The sequence below is a fragment of the Canis lupus genome, chromosome 4 (assembly GCF_011100685.1).
Source record: "Canis lupus familiaris isolate Mischka breed German Shepherd chromosome 4, alternate assembly UU_Cfam_GSD_1.0, whole genome shotgun sequence".
NCBI lineage: Eukaryota > Metazoa > Chordata > Mammalia > Carnivora > Canidae > Canis > Canis lupus.
In genome coordinates, this window is record NC_049225.1 from 54,275,615 (window position 1) to 54,292,091 (window position 16,477).

Consider the following 16,477-nt stretch of genomic DNA (forward strand, 5'->3'; position numbering starts at 1 on the left):
CCCCCTGGGTAATTATTCTACAGCGGGTATAGAAAAATACTCTTGAACAAAAGGAGAGCCTGAAGTTTTCGTGTTTGTTTCCCCCACAGCCCCCCAAAACCTAGAACAAATATGGAAAGTGCCATTTCTACAAATAATAGAGAAAAACATTAATTGTAAAGGTTGGCCAAGATCTTAGAACATATTTATGTGCATTTAGGTGTATTGAGGCTGGGGCCCAAGGGTAAGGATTTGAACCATCCTACCACTGGTGCTTGATCTTAGACAAGTTTCTTTATCTTTTCAAGCCCTAGTTTACTTATCTGAATATGGGACAAATTTGAGGAGGTAGCAAAGTATAGTGCTCTAAAGTGAAACATGCCAAATTCAAAATACCTGGTTGATGTAACATGAGCTCATTTAACCCGAGGGACCACTTGAGATGGTAGATGTTCTTGGCTCAACTGAGAAAAGAAAACCAGCTCAGTGATATCAGTACCTTGCCCAAAGCCACAGAACTAATTGGTGACAGAGAGCAGGGATAAATGACAGATTAGCTCCAGCACCAGGATTCCTAAATCACCATACTAGACCATATCAGTAGGCAGCCACAGAACACTACTTTGTTGAATGCTCAAATCTCAGGAGTCCATTGGTGGCACCATAGATATTCCTGCAAATGTTTTCACGAATATATTCTTGGGTCCTTTCACCAGAGCTTCTGATTCAGTGAGACATGGTTGGATCTGTGAATCTAGACTTTCAGAAGTTTCCTAGGTGATTCTTAATTTACAACCAGGTTTAGAAATCTCTGAATCATGTATATGTCTTGACTGCTTCTACCAAGACTGCCAGTCTGTGAGGATAGGATATGCTCCATTATGCTTGTTGGCATGAACATGCATCCCCATCCAAAGCTAGGTGTTGGCAGTTATGCTACAAAAACTCATGATTTGAGATATTTTCATGGTTGGACCAGGTTCTGAGGTAGGGGGTAGGAGGAGTTCATCTACCTTAATTTAAGAGAATCTCGGTAATTGACCTAAATCTCTTCTAAGCACCATTTCACTTTTCCTCTAAAATGTATACATTGGCATCAAATCAATTAAATGATTAAAGTTTCCTTACCTAAAACTCTTAATCTCTCAGCTCCCACCACCACCTCATTGTTATCTGCAGAGAAAAGCAATTTTCCAGAAACTGTCTTTACTTCAAACTTTTTGCCATATGCTTCTACAGCTTTTGGACCTAGAAGGAAGAGATAGAGACACACACGCACATTAGTCTCATTGCATTCAATTACAAAGAGCTTTTCATAGAACATATACATCTGACAAGATTGTATTGGACTTTAATGTACGTGGATTGGTTTTCAGAAGCCAACCGTGAAAAATCAGTCTTGTGACTCTGACCATGCCCTGTCAATTACTTTTAATCATATGCTCTCAGGCTATGATTTTAAAGACCATCATGTCCTTTCTTCAGACTAATCCTTGAATGAGGTTTCCCTTCACTAACCACTAAATTACTGTCAAATTCTTGTAGATTTTGGCTTGAATGTATCAAGGCACAGAAAGCTCACCACCTCTTGAAGTAACCAGGCTAACTCTGGCCAGCTCTAACTGTTGGAAAGGGTGTTTTTAAATTCGGTTGAAGTCTGTCTCACTCTGTACCCTTAACCCAGTAGCTGCATGTGACACCCGACAAGTCTACTTCCTCAGTATATAGATCATTTCCTGGCAGAAAAGGCTATAATATATTGCAACTAATTGTTAGAAAGTTGTTGAATCTTTTATGCTAGAATTTCATGCAATGCATTTTAGAATGTTTATCATAAGACAACAGATGCTGTTCTTGAAGGGGGGCTATAGTGGTGGCATCTTCTGATGGGGACAGATACAAGTTTAAACATTTATTAATGAATCAGAAAACTGCAGAGTTTTAAGTACGATGGAAAAAAATAAAACAAGTTAATGTGTTAGAATTTAAAACAAACAAACAAACAACAGGAGACATTTCAGTTTATCTGAGCTAGAGCTACCTGAATACCTCAAGTTCAGGTGGCTCTCAAAAGCTGCTTGGCAGAAATGCATCAGAATAACCTGGGGGTGTAATCATCCTCCCTAAACCTCATTCAGATCAAAAGGAATTTATCTTTTGGTCTGGAAGTTCAGAAAGAAAAAAAATTAAGGTTAGAGTCTAGAAATCTTATATTTTTATATTTTTCCAAAACTGCTCAGGGGAGTCTGATAGAGCATTTTTGTTTCTAGTTATTTTTCAAAACAGTGTCACTAAACCATAAAAAGCAGTAATGAAAGGGCCCTCAATGCCTTCCAGGCAAAGACCAACGGGAACACACATACAGGTGAACAAATTGGGCTTATTATTCATTGCTGTGATTGGCAACCACACAGGGCATATCAGTAAGAAAGAACTTATTACAGTATTTGGTATTATGTTATTTTGGGGCTAGGTTTAAGGAAGCAAGGCTTTGCTCTGCATTAGGTGCCGTTAGAAAGTAGGCGTAATTTTACAATTGGTGAGTTAATAAATTTTATCTGGAGGCAGAGAAGACCAGAGCAATGCTAAAACTGTAAGGGATAAAGAAACAGCAGTCACTGATATTAACCAGGACTGAGGAAAGTTCAGTCATTTTGATGGTTTGGATAAATGTTTCCATTTTTGTTTATTTTCAGACATGATTAGACTTGTCTTTGTTTTTTGATTTGTCTTGATCCTTCATGATGACCAAGTAGCCTTGTCTGGTGGTGATGTTCTACAAAATTATTTATGTTCAAACAGGGCAACACAGAGGCTAGGCTTTTGGTATCAGGCCTGGACATCTAGGGCTACTTTCCTCATTAGCAAGTCTACCAGACTAAGAATCAGAAGATAAGAACTATGTGCCAACTTCCTCATTTTTTGGTAATGTGACTTTGGGAAAATCCTTTGATCTTTCTGAACCTCATTTTCTGCATCTGTAAAATTGTACTATCACCATCTATCCTATTACCTTATAGAAAGGTTAAAAGGATCAAATTATATGATGTTTATAAAAAGAACTTTGTAGGTGGAAAAGTGGTGTGAAATGTTGGGGACTGCTCTCATGATTATCATCACTGTCATCATAACCCATCACCATTTTTCTAATGCAATGGTCCTAACACATTGAAAATAATTAATGACAATCACCTCTCAATGCACTCGCCTCATTCACTTAATCATGCCAATTTGGCAGCTAATACACCTGATCTCCTGCTAATACACCCACACTAGTCTTCTGACAAAACGAAGGGCATTGGAAAGGCTCCTGAAATGAGTGGGAAATTGTAACAGACATAGCAGAGACTTTCCAAATGGCATGGGACTTAGCCATGACTGCCTTCATGCTGTAGGTGAGAAGAACAAGTGGGAGCAGAGCTAAGGGCTCTCTCAAGGTCACAAGGTCAGTTAATGGCAGATCTGGGTCTGGAACTAAAGAATTGTTCCATAGAAGAGGGATGTGTGTTTGTCTAGAGAGAGAAGAGGGTTAGAGTCAACACAAAAGGAGCAGCTAGGAGGGGAGCTTTCGGGGGGTTGGAGGTGGCATAATGGAAAGCTGGAGATAAGGACCAGAGAGCAATTCTCAAAGAAAGGAGATGGGAAGTGAGGGCTTTGGATTAAATGATTCTGGGAGGGGTGAGATGTGATTGTCTTCTTGGTCATACCAAAATTTTAAATTAAATCTGTTAATACTTCGGGATTGTTACCCCTTTTCTAAGGGGGAGAGTGGAGATCAGGAGGTAAAGGAGTGTTAATAAATGAATGAATAACCTCAGGACAGGTATGGGTTTAAGTATAGTTTGCCACTCTGGATCTAGTTAATGGCATAATGGGGGTGACTGAGGTACAAAAATTCTTGCTTGGGCCTTGCCCCAGGGAGATGGGTAGTATCATGAGATAAGGCCCTTGAGGAATCAAGGACATCTGCCTACGTAATAAAGCAAGTCTGCTCTAAATTTACTACTGGTTTGTGAGACATGCAAGAGAATGTCCTAAAGACACTGAAGCAATCATAGAGTTCAAGACACAATTAAGTTATCTTGCTTTTCAGGGTTTCTTAGAACACAAAAAGGAATATATCTACAAATAGCCAGAGCCATTTGCACATATAAAGCTCTGTAGTTGGGGATTTTAGCCAAAATCTCACAGAACAACTACTGGCTCAATGGTGCAGATGGCTTGTCCTTTTGTTGATTTTACCTGGGGCTGCCAAATGGCCTAGACATGGCTGAAATCTTAAAAAAAAAAAAAAAAAAAAAAAAAGATTCTGGAGGGAAATGCAAATGGGGCTGGAGACTACTTAGGAGTTCCCTCAGTGAACCCACCGTTCCTCTCTGGGATGGAAAAAAATCATTATTTGTAATCTGTAACTACTCTCCAGTTAATCTCCCTCAGTGCATGGTGGTATATTTTGAGTACTTCCTTAATGCATCTCCTACACAGGGAGAACTGGAATCCATCAGGAAACACCAGCAGCCCCCACACCCAGCCCATGCCATGAAGCAGGGCTCATCCTGCCTAATTCTTCTTCCCAGCTCCCTTGAGCCTGAGACCCTTCCTCACTCTGGTTAGATGCTATGGAAGGTTTGCTTACAACCCCCCTCTTTGCAGGCCAGAGGGCTTCCCATATGGTTCACTACAGAGAGGACACTAAATCAGCAGCAAGGTGGGCCAGATGAGCTTTTGTGGCCTAATCTGACAATTTGGCTATCATTGAAAGCATTGTTCCATGAGGAAAATTTCCCTGAATTACTAACATTGGAATTTCTTCTGGGATTTTGAGACATTCTTGAGGTCAGAAATCCTGATCCTCAGGATTGCCTTCCTAAACCTGGCTACTTGGATGGAGAGTGGTCATTTGCTCTCAAATAGGTACCCCACCAACCATAACAAACTTTAGCAGATCCTGTCTCCTGGAACTGATCTGTGCTTTCCATCACGTGCATACATGCAAAAGGAGAGCCTAAAGGAAAACTTTACTGGGTGAGCATGCATGCGTATATGTACTTAGAATTATATTTTGAACCATCTATTATCCTCTCTAGAGAATCTTGAAAGGCTCCTCCCAGCTGGTGTTAGAGTAGCTTTTGGTCCATCTCATTTTAATATGAGCTATCTTGGGCCTCACTGTGAGAGCTCAGGCTAAGTGTATCAGCTGCCAGGAGGGCCTAACTTGGACAGAGGAGACAGGAAGACAGAAGACAAGGAAGGAAGAAAAGAGGAGAGAATGGAAGAGAAAAAGGAGAGAGAAAGAGAGAGAGAGAGAAGGGAGAGGGTGTGGGGAGAGGAAGGAAGGATGGAAGTAGGGTAGGGGAGATGAGAGGAAGGGGTAAGGAATTTAGGGAGAGAAGGGAGAGGAGGAGGTTGGGTTGGAGGGGAGAAGGGGAGAGACGCCAACTTAAGAGTAGTCACTTGGGGACTTCCAGCTTTATCAAAACTAAATCTCTCAAGTAAACCAAATCTCCCATGGCAAATAAATGGCAAATGATCAACAGGCTAAATAAGTTCCTTTCTGAACAGAAGAATCAGGGAACGAGAGGTTGGATTTATTTCCCTCCTGGAGGCAATTTTCACACATGCTGCTTAAATCACTGCTTACTGAAGCTGTTTATTTAATTATTTAGCATTGTGACTGCAGGCCAGATGTTCTGTAAGCAAGGCCGACAATCCAGTCACACACCGGAACAACATGTTTATGGATTATGGGCTTCGCCGTGCGGCAGTTCCATCCAACCCAGGTCGATGGTCCAAGTTACCCACTGGCCATGAGTCTCCAGCCATCAGATGCAGTGTTCCGGCAGGGGACAGAGACGCTTTCCCCAGCAAGGCTCTGGGCACAGGGCACCTGTTTCCTTGTAGCGTGTTTATTAGCAGGGGCTCCAGATGTTTTAGGCACAGTAATGTTTCAGGGTATTTGGGCAACTGGCTTCTCACGATGTCCATCTGTATACTTCTCTCTTAGCCCCGAAGCCAAACAAATGGCATTCTCTCTTTGAAAGTGTAACAATGCCATTCAGACACATACCTCTTTTTCCCTTCCATTGTCGGGGTACATAATGGCTCTGTTCACTGCACTGGGGCATTGGTCATACCACACAACACATTACCATGAACATAAAGCCCATGCTGATCATTATAATCATTATGTGAATAACCAACCCTTGTTTAAATTTTAGGAAGATGCAGCTTAAAATCCAGTGAGTGCTTTCCATGACTGTTAGGAACAGATCTGCTCTACTAAAAGAAACCACACAAACATCATCAGTGGAGATCTATCTGCATTTTGCAGTTGAGTCAGGTTCAAAGTCAGCACATATCACAAACATGGCATGGATTTAAATTGCCTTTAAAAATCCCCTTTACACCCCATAAAGTCTGTGTGCAGGGTTTTGTGTATATTGTGCTTTCTCTCAATTAATCCAACACAGCCAAGCTTTTCCTCCAGCATTGGAGCAGAGAGCTTTTCTGTTGTTGAGCACCAGATGAAGCAGCTGGCTTATGTTTAGGGGCCATGTTACATGAAAAATAGTTTATTGCCCCTCTAAATGAGTATTGTTGGATTTGCCTAAGTTAAATGTGTATATATGATGAGACTCTACCCTTTAGTAGAATCATAGAACACATGCTACCTTCTCCTTCCCCATACTATAAAGCATGTTAGTGCATATTTCTTTGTTTAGTTCACATGGTATTTCATTCACTCTTTAGTTCTATGTTATCTGAGTGCTTAGTGTAGACCAGGTACTGACAAGTCCTTTGTTTTCTTACCTGTTATGAGCTGAGTTAGCACTTTAGTCTGGTCATTGAGAATGTTCACTGTAACATTTCTGGCTGATTTGAAGTACAGGGCATTACCCTGTAATGACAAAATAAGAGAAAGACATGAAAATGGCAGATTTCTAAGCAACAACAACAACAACAACAAACCCTATAACCACAACTCTCCAAGGCACTGAACTGGTCTTCGCCAAGTTCTAACTGATATGTCTTTATCTGAAAACTCCAAATGTTTAATCTTCCCCATATACGTGATAATTAATTGGCATTCATCCAAAATGGATCTCCGCCAAAGAGATCCACAGAGACCAACATACATTCAAAATAGATTTCCTTAACATACACACATAGTTGAAACAGAGACAACCCAGTGACAAAGAGTCTTTTAGATCTTACTCAGATGTTTGTTACCTTTGGTATACAGAACGATCAGGAATGATTGATAATCTCCTAATTTCACCCTTTCTAGTTCATAATTTCTCTCAAAGAACCATAGAGAGTCCTTAATGAAGAACAGAAAGCATGTATAAAATACCTGAGGTCAGCTCCTCTGGCCTATCCACTTGCTGTGAGAATCCAGGGCAACTCTCTGTGCTTTCAACCAATTCTCTGTGCTTTCATTCAATTCTTCCTTTGTCAAAAAGAGCACCCCAGTCCATTTTCACCCTGGGCTAGATATTTCTGAGAATGACTCAGAATAGGGGCAGGCACACTTTTTCTGCCAAGGGTCTAATAGTAAATATTTTAGCTTTTGTGGGATGTACAGTCTCTGTGGGTAACTACTCAATTGCTCATTGCTGTTTTGGTGCAAAACAGCCATAGACAGCATATAGACAAATGGGGATGGCTGTATTCCAGTAAAACTGTATTCATGGACAGTGATAATTGAATTTCAACAATTTTAAATTTAACATAATTTTACTGAATCATAAAACGTTCTTCCTTTTGTCCCCTAATCATTTAAGAAAGTAAAAACCATTCTTATGCCATTGGCCAAAAGAGAATAGGTACAGATGCTGGATTTAGCCCATAGGCCATAGTTTATCAACCCTTGGCTTTCGATGTTCTCCCTTTCCTGGAGTAAACTAAAGCCACAAAGTAAAGGATGAATTGCTGCCAGAATATGTCAGTATCCAGATAGTTGTTATTAGAAAAAAGGAATGTGGGGGTAGTCATTATCATCTTTCTAAACCTAAATACCACATGGCATTTATCTGCCCCCAAAATTCTTTAATACCACAATGCATCAAGGCGCAAACCCAGAAAAGCCATCATCCTAAGAGCGGTGCAGAAAGTGAAGATAAGCAAGACTCCTCTTTACTTTTAAAGTCTTAGGATCTAATAGGAGGGATAAAATGGACACACAACACCAGCAGAGAACGATGGTGCGAGGGTGGGGGGGTGGATTAAGGAGCCCCAAACAAAGTGTGTGGGGGACCTTCCTGAAGCATAAGATTATTTGTTGTTTGAGGCTGAGGAGTGGGAAGCAAAGGAGATGTTTGTTAATGCTTAAGCTGAGCCTTAAAAAGAACATAAATAGGTTTCACCAAGATGAAAGGAAAAAGGGAGGTCATGGAGGTAGGAAGGTTGTGGGATGAGTATCTAATGTCTCTTTCCTTCTAAAGCTGGCAGGGCGTAGGAGGGGATTCGTGAGCTCAGCCTAGCATCTGCATGTGGGAGGGCAGCTGGCCAGCAGTGACAGGCAGCCACCACGAAGGCATTTTTCCTGTAGACTGAAGGTCTAGAATCATGGTCTCCCTCTCCCAAGCCACTGTGGGGGACTCCAGTGAATCAGGGGTTGCCCTGATGAAACAGTCACTGTCTCTCTCCCTGACACTACAACAGCAGCTCTGGCTCAAGGTGAACTTCTAAAATGGAGAACTTATACCTTATACCTGTGACCTGCCCACGCCCTGGAGAGTCAGTTCACCTTGGGCCAGAGCTGCTGTCCTAGCGTCAGCTAGAGAGACAGTGACTTCTGTCTCATCGGGGTAACTGCTGATTCTCTGGAATCCCCCACAATGGCTCAGAGTTAAAATTCTTCCTGATGGTAAACTTTTTGCTTTCTTTTGTTTTTTAATTAGGCAAGAGAAGAAGAAATTCAATATTGTCATAGGCTTCTGTCTTCTGTCCATTGCATAACAAATATTAGCCTAAACTAAAACAGTTTCTTTGGCATAGCTTTTGGCAGCGCTCAACAGTTCTACTTAAAGCCTAAAATCAATTCAAGTAATGTGAGGATTCAGAACCTGGAAGCCGGACAGGAGGTTATATGTTTCTAGAAGCTAATGTACTAATTCTTCTTATATTCAGCAAGCTGCCGCTGCAGAGAGAAGAGCTACATGGAGTGAGAGAATGGGATATGTTCTCCTGCCACTGACCAGTGTGTGATCTTGAGTGAATCACTTAACTGCTCTGTGGTTTATCTGTGCGCTCTTCACCATCAACACGGATATGAGCAGCAAGCTCACAGCTGACAGAACCGTGCACTCACTACGAGCCGTATGTACAACAGAAGCCCTGGGGTCAGCCCACCTAGTTTACCATCCCTGCTCTACCACCTGCTAGTTGGGTGACATTACGCAAATTAATGGTTCTAAGCCTCAGTTTCTTGATATGTATAATAGTGCAAATATTATTGAATTATTAAAATTCACATATTATTGAAATTATTAAATTTTATATGTAATTATTAAAGCACATGTGGTCCAGTGCCAGGCACACAGTAAGTCTTCCAGTAGTTATGGTAAACAGGGGTGGGGGTGGGATGGGGGAGTAATGACAGGCAGGAGGAGGAGGGGAAGGAGGAAGGAGGAGTGAGGGAAAGACAGAGGGAAATGAGGAAGACCTCTCTTTGTATTACCAATCTTCACAACCCATCTGGGCAGTGAGTCAGCGACTTCTTCTGTTTCCAGTAGCTTCCATCTCCATATTTCAAAGGAACTCCCTATATGTGACTGGCTCACCATTATTTTTCAAATCCCAGTTTCTTCAAATGCTACTTGCTTATCCTTAGTATTATTCAAAAAAATCCCACTGCAGAAAAAATCTCCTAACAGCTTTGTTCAAGATTTATAGCAAGAAATATAAGAAAGCCACCCATCCCTTTTTATTGTCACGTCAAAATATTATAATTTACCATTAACTGTGTTGATATGCTCAAATCCTGGGAAACACAGCCTTTGCTATGTCAGGGTTTAAACAAAAAGCCTCATTCTAGCCTAGAAAGTGTTGCTGTAATCCTCCCATACATCTTGATAACAAAAAAATCACCAGGTAAAATGCATGAACCACTAACAAACTCTGAAATGCCTCTCATGGCAGCTGGACAGTGTGACTTTTATTTGGCCATCTCTGCTTACTGACACTAAACCAGGAAAATACCAGTCAAGTGAAGCATCCCTGGGGTCTCTGCAGAACAAGGGAGGGAAATGCTCTCCAGTCTGTGTTCCTCCTTCACCACTGTAGCCTCTGCCCCTGGAGAGGTTAATTTCTGCCACAGAAGATTTTGCTCTGAGGCTGGTGACTTTCACTAACCGACCTCAGTGCAACCATCCAAAGATAAGGGGCTTGCAGGGAACTGCTGGCAGATCAGCTCTGCCTGCCAGAAAGGAGTCTGGTGGACCCATGACTTCTGATAAAGATCAGTGCTCTGAACCAGTTCAAGTCAGGCTGAGGCCAGTCCAGAAGACCTCGATTCTTCTGGACACAGAGTTAGCCTGACTGGGAGATGGGGAAGGGGGACAAGCACCATTTTTCCCACACTGGGAGAGGAGGACAGTCTCCATCAGTTCTCTCCCCTAAATAACTAAAGCACATGGCATTTTGATGGAGAAGAATCCCTGTCACATTTGTTTCCCTAAAGCAGACATGCAGAACAAAATCAAACCTTTCCTTGATCACTCAAGACCACTGAAGTGAACATTATTTGTTCTACGATGCCCTACAGGGGCTACTGGATGCATGTGGCTACTTGAACACTAAATGGCTCCATCAGGGTGACATTTTAAAACTAGTGTGTCTTATTTTTTAAAATGTATTATTTATTCTCATATCAAAACAAATTTTAAATGTCAAATATTATAAAGCTTATAATCAAAGAGCAATAGCTCATACCTCTTACCACCGTAAGAGCTTTCAACTTGCCAGCATGTTCCTCCTGGAGTATTTCTCTCTCTGTGGCCCAAAATATTCTTCCACACTTTCTCCTGATTTATCAACTTTAGACGTTATCTACTGAATGTCTGCAATGGTATGGACTCTTCCATGCAACTTTGGTAAAATCAACATTCAGAATCTACATTACTATGATAATGTGTATACCGTTCACAGCTGAGCCAAGTAGTGTTCTTCAACTACATGTCCTTCACTTTCTTACACATTTCTTTCTCATAGAGCCAGTAAATGCTTCTTTAAAAAAAATAATTTTCTAAATTTTCTTTTTTTCCTCCTACTGTTTAATTCTTTTTCTTTAGCTTCTATTTTGGGGGTCATACTTTAAATCCCAATTTTTCTGTTATTTTTTTTAAACTTATACTACCATACTCTAATTTTCAAGAGCATTTTCTTATTCTTGGACTCTTCCTTTTTATGCCATCCCTTCCTTGTTTGATTGATATGCTCTTCTCTCTTTCATGAGAATAAAAAGCTGGTTGGAAGCTCTGTGTTTCTAGATGAGTAAACCTTGCCATAGGGTACTGTAGTGGGGCTTTGGTTAATTCAATGGAGAGAGTCCAGATGTCAGTACCAGTGGGCAGTCAGTACCCATGGGCTACTCTCATCAAAAAAGAATTCTCTAACTCCTGCCAGGAAAGTGGTGGGTGTAACTTTTGATATAGGAGTTCTGAGTGTTAGAGGGGAAGGGGGCTGGGCATTTTGATGTTCAGGGTCAGACTTGTAGTTAAATCTATTTTCATGCCTCATTCCTGATCTTATCTGTGCCTAATATGCAGAACCTAGTAGTTCTCTGGTCAAACTTTCTAGAAAACAATCTTCCTATCTTCTATGAGGTTGGGAAGAGGTACTTATTACCTAACTGAGTCAGCTAGGGATGGGAGCCAGGAATAGATGGAGAGTAGAAGTGAGAGGTCTTTGTGCAGATTTTTTGACCAGCCCAGTCCCTGTTGACTTCTGTGGGCCCCAGGCACTGTACTTAAAATAACTCGTGGATAAGTGGTCCTGTTCCACTCACTCTGTAGAGTGGCTTTCAATCCTACAGGCATATATAGCCCTCATTTATCTGCTTTTTCCATCATTCTCTCTCCACTGTTTTCTCTCCCAGAGAAGGGACCAAGGGACCATGTGTGTCTACCCCTTTCACTTCTGTTCTCTATTTGTTGTCTTTTTCAAGGGGTTTTTGAACCTTTTTTTATGAGAGAGAGAATGAGAGATGATCTCACACAAGCTAGGGAGAAGGGAAGAGGCAAGGGAGAAGGAGAAAAAGAGAATCTTGAGCAGGCTCCATGCCCATGAGCCCAACTCATGGCTGGATCTCATGATGCTGAGGATCATGACCTGAGCCAAAATTAAGAGTCAGATGCATGACTGACAGTGCCACCTGGGTGCCTCATCAGTGGGGTTTTTGAATGAAGCAGAGACCTACCATTTTTCATGGTTGCCAGTCTGTCTCCCTCTAGGGCCACCTCTTACTACTGCCTTCTCAAGAGGAAAACAGGTTAAAATTGTGTGTAAATCAAGAACACACAACCTAGGTTGTAGTCTCAACCTGGGACTCAAGAGCTTTCTTAAGTATTTAACACACACTATGTGAGTGCCTGGAACCTGTACACTGTCTTGGGCACCGGAGAATGGTCAAGATACAACCTCTATCTTTGAGAAGCTCCTTGACTAGGGGGAAACTGAATCGATGCAAAATAATCATGATAACAATATGATATCACTTTCAGTGGCGATCTATCCTTTCCTGGTATGACAGGCAATGATGTGAATATTTGCCTTTGATGGCAGCTCTATCACCCCAGTCTGTTTGAAGGGATATGGCCTCTGCAAGTTACTTCTTTTGATAATCTTACACGGTAGTAGATTTTCCTTGCTCTCTGAGGAGCTAATAATCTGATCTGGAAATTTAGATAAATGAGAAAAACCATAACACAGCACATAAGCACCTTCCACATTCAGGGAATGCTTTCAACTCTCAGTGGGAAGTTCAGAGAAGGAAGGGATCAGTGTGGCTCAAGTCCTGAGAGGTCTTCCAAAGTATGCTTCACTGGCTTCTATCTTTTTAGGGTGGTTTGCAACAGCATAGATTCCATCTGGTGTTAATTTAGCTAACAAGGGAGGCTGGCCCTTGTGCAGTCAGGCTTTAGGGTGTGAGCTTTAGAGTCAGATAGATTTGGGTGTGAATCACAACTCTTACTAACTGTGTGGCCCTGTGTAAGTCATTTATTTTCTTTGAGCCCTAGTTTCTATGCTTACAAAATTAAGCTGAAGACTGCACTATAGCATTGATATGAGGATTAAGAAAGACAGTATGTATCAAGTTCCTGGCATAGTGGCTACCAAAATACTTCATCAACTATAACAAAAACAAACCTACATAAGGAGGGCCCCTTGGAAAATGCTGATTCTAAAACTGAGGCAGGGAATATAAAAGATGAACTGGGAACATCTTGCACTGTCAGAAAGAAAGGAAGTTCTCAAAAAACAAATAAAAAACCAAACAGAAAAAAAAAAAAAAACGCTCATAATTATGGGAGCATATCAAAGGGACACAGGAGAGAAATGAAAAAGTCTGTAATCGCCAAAGCTGGATTACTTTCAACAAAACAAAGAAGGTAGTATTGAATTATAACCCAAAGCATAACATAAATATCCATTAGTCAAGACTGATATAAATAAGTGATTGAATAAATAAATGGGAGAGAATAAACACATCTCTCATGTACAAGAAATCCAAACAATTTTCATAGCTAACTCCCTACTCCTTAAAAGATGGATTGCACCTAAAGCCTTATTTTCAAAGAGTACAGCATGGAACGGGGAGTGGTAACTTCCCAGTGGGGAAATCTGACAAACACTATCAGCCAAGTAATAGTCCAGGTCAACATCAGAAGTGACTTACTATGTTGATAGCTTGACCCTCTGATATACATGAAAAAAAAAAAGAACTTTACCTCTGTGGTCTTTATCTTCAAAACCCATAACACCTACCTAATAATGAGGAAAACTTCAGACAAATCTCAGTTGAAAGTAATTTTATAAAATACTTGACTAGTACTCCTCAAAATTGGTAAGGTCATCAATACCAAGTAAAGGCTGAGAAACCACCACAGCCAAAAAGAGCCTTTTCAAGAAACATGAAAACTAAATGTGATGTGGCATTCTGGATGAGATCCTTGGGCATAAAAAGGAAATTAGCTAAAACTAAGGAAATCTGAATAAAGAATGGACTGTAGTTAGTAATAATGTATCAATCCTGGTTCATTAATTTTGACAAAAGTACCATATTAATGATAGATACTAGTAATGAGGGAGACTATGAGGAATATAAGAATACTCTGCACAATCTTTACAACTTTTCTGCATATATACAACTATTTTAATTTTAATTTTTAATTTTTAATTTTTTAAAGATTTTATTTATTTACTCATGAGAGACACAGAGCGAAAGAGAGAGAGAGAAAGAGAGAGAGAGAGAGGCAGAGGGAGAAGCAGGCTCCATGCAGAGAGCCCAATGTGGGACTTGATCCCAGGTCTCCAGGATCACGCCCTGGGCTGAAGGCAGGCGCCTAGCTGCTGAGCCACCCAGGCGTCCCTATACAACTATTTTTAAAAAGTTATAGTTTTTTGAAGGCTATATTAGGCTGCTAAATTCTAAGATCCAGAACTTTGGGGAGAGTCTTCAGGAAGCCAGCCATCTCTGAGTAGGCAGGAAGCTTACAACCATTACAGACATGTGATTTCACATTGGTGTTGATAATATTAATGAGAAATTCTCCCTTAAATCTTCTTTCATGGGATTTTGTCTTTTGGAATACTAAAATAAACACATAATCCTCCTTCCAGGGCTCTCTATACACTATCATTCTTCCTTGGTCAGCCTACAGAAAACATTGTAATTAGAAGGTACCAGTTCTTTGTGGTAGGTATCACAATATACTGGCTCCAGTGATTGATACTAAGTAATACTCTTGATATGACTAGAAAAAAAATGACACCAGCTTAGGTTTGTCATTAAAATCATCTTCAAAGGTTAGTTTGTAAGTTTATCTTTAGCAAGTTTCGAATGTCTCTATTATCACTATTAATCTGAACAGGATGCTTTAGTTGTCTCTAAATTGACCCTTTCAAAAGCATGACAAGTGTTTAAAAACAATAATAGAGTATGGTTATTTTTTATTTTACTTAAGGATATCTTTTCATAACGATGCTCGGGTAGATTTGTATTGTTTTGAAGTTTTCCAGTCATGAATAATGAAGCTCCACTCTGAAGCACTTACTCAAAATAAGCTGGGAACTGGTCCAGTTTTTCCACTGTAGTGTTCCTGTTCAGCCACTCTGCGCTGTGCCCAAATCTGGGTGCATTTAGGTCTCTCTCAATATTTAACTAAGTTGAGTTGCTCTGTTCAATGATTCCTTTGAGGTGTCATGTTAGCATGTCAATATTGGAAGGGGACTGCCAGATTTTCTAGTGTCTGGCACATTCCTGGCACCCACTAGGTTTTCAATAAATATTTGCTGAATAACTAAATGCTCAGATCAAATTAAGAATCAACAGAGAGTGAGAGTTGTCAACAGAAGGAGTAATTAAATGAAGGTTGATGCCAACTGTCAAAGAGAGTTTTCAAAAGGCAAGTCATTAAGCATGGTTATTGTGATAGTCCAAATGTAGAAAACTGAGTGTGGTGGGAGGAAGCAGTATAGATATATAATCAACAAATATCAGTGTACCACTTAATGGAGTACAAGGAACCACAGGTGATACAAATCAGAATTGAGTTGTTGAGTCTCCAGATGACAGGAAAAAGCCAGGGAGCAAACAGTTACCCTAAATTCTTGCTGACATAAAGGTTAAAGCACGTCAGAATCTTCCCTATGCTTGCAGTACCCATCCAGCACATGGTATGGAATATGTCCTCTTTCAATTGCCCCTCATCAAAGCACCCTATTAACATTTTATTATTTTTATTTTTTTAATATTATATTTATTTATTCATGAGAGACACACACATACACACACAGAGGAAGGCTCCATGCAGGGAGCCTGATGTGGAACTTGATTCTGGGACTCCAGGATCACGCCCTGGGCCAAAGGCAGGAGCTAAATCGCTCGCTGAGCCACTGAGCCACCCAGGCATCCCTCTATTAACATATTAAAGTTATCTTCTAGGCATAGAGCACTGTGTCAAGTACTGGGCAGGGGGTCTCTGCTCTCCCAGAGCTTACATACCACCTAGTAAAGGAAGATGGATACGAAATTCAGAGTTCCATAAATGACATATACTTGTAACTCCAAGGAGGGCAATGAACACAAAGTAGAAGGTGAAAGGAGAATGCAATCAGAGAGGGCTTTTCTAAGGGAAAGACATCTTGGCTGAGATCACAGGGATGAAGAGCAATTAGGTGAATCGAGGAAAGAACTTTTTAGGCAGAGCAACAGGCAAGTATACCAGCCCCAAGTCAGGAAGGGGGTTGGTATATAAAAGGGACAGATAGAAAG

General features: G+C 40.7%; 1 protein-coding gene across 3 annotated transcripts in view; it reads right to left on the minus strand.

Moving 5' to 3' along the window:
- The window catches only part of SGCD (sarcoglycan delta), a 910,945-nt gene that overhangs the window by 129,340 nt on the left and 765,128 nt on the right, over positions 1-16,477 (minus strand). For all 3 annotated transcript variants that reach the window (XM_038534931.1, XM_038534932.1, XM_038534930.1), the window contains 2 exons: positions 6,790-6,877; positions 1,108-1,227 (listed from right to left, as the gene is read on the minus strand). In XM_038534931.1, coding sequence (XP_038390859.1) covers positions 1,108-1,227; positions 6,790-6,877 — 208 coding nt within the window. The remainder of the gene's footprint in view (positions 1-1,107; positions 1,228-6,789; positions 6,878-16,477) is intronic.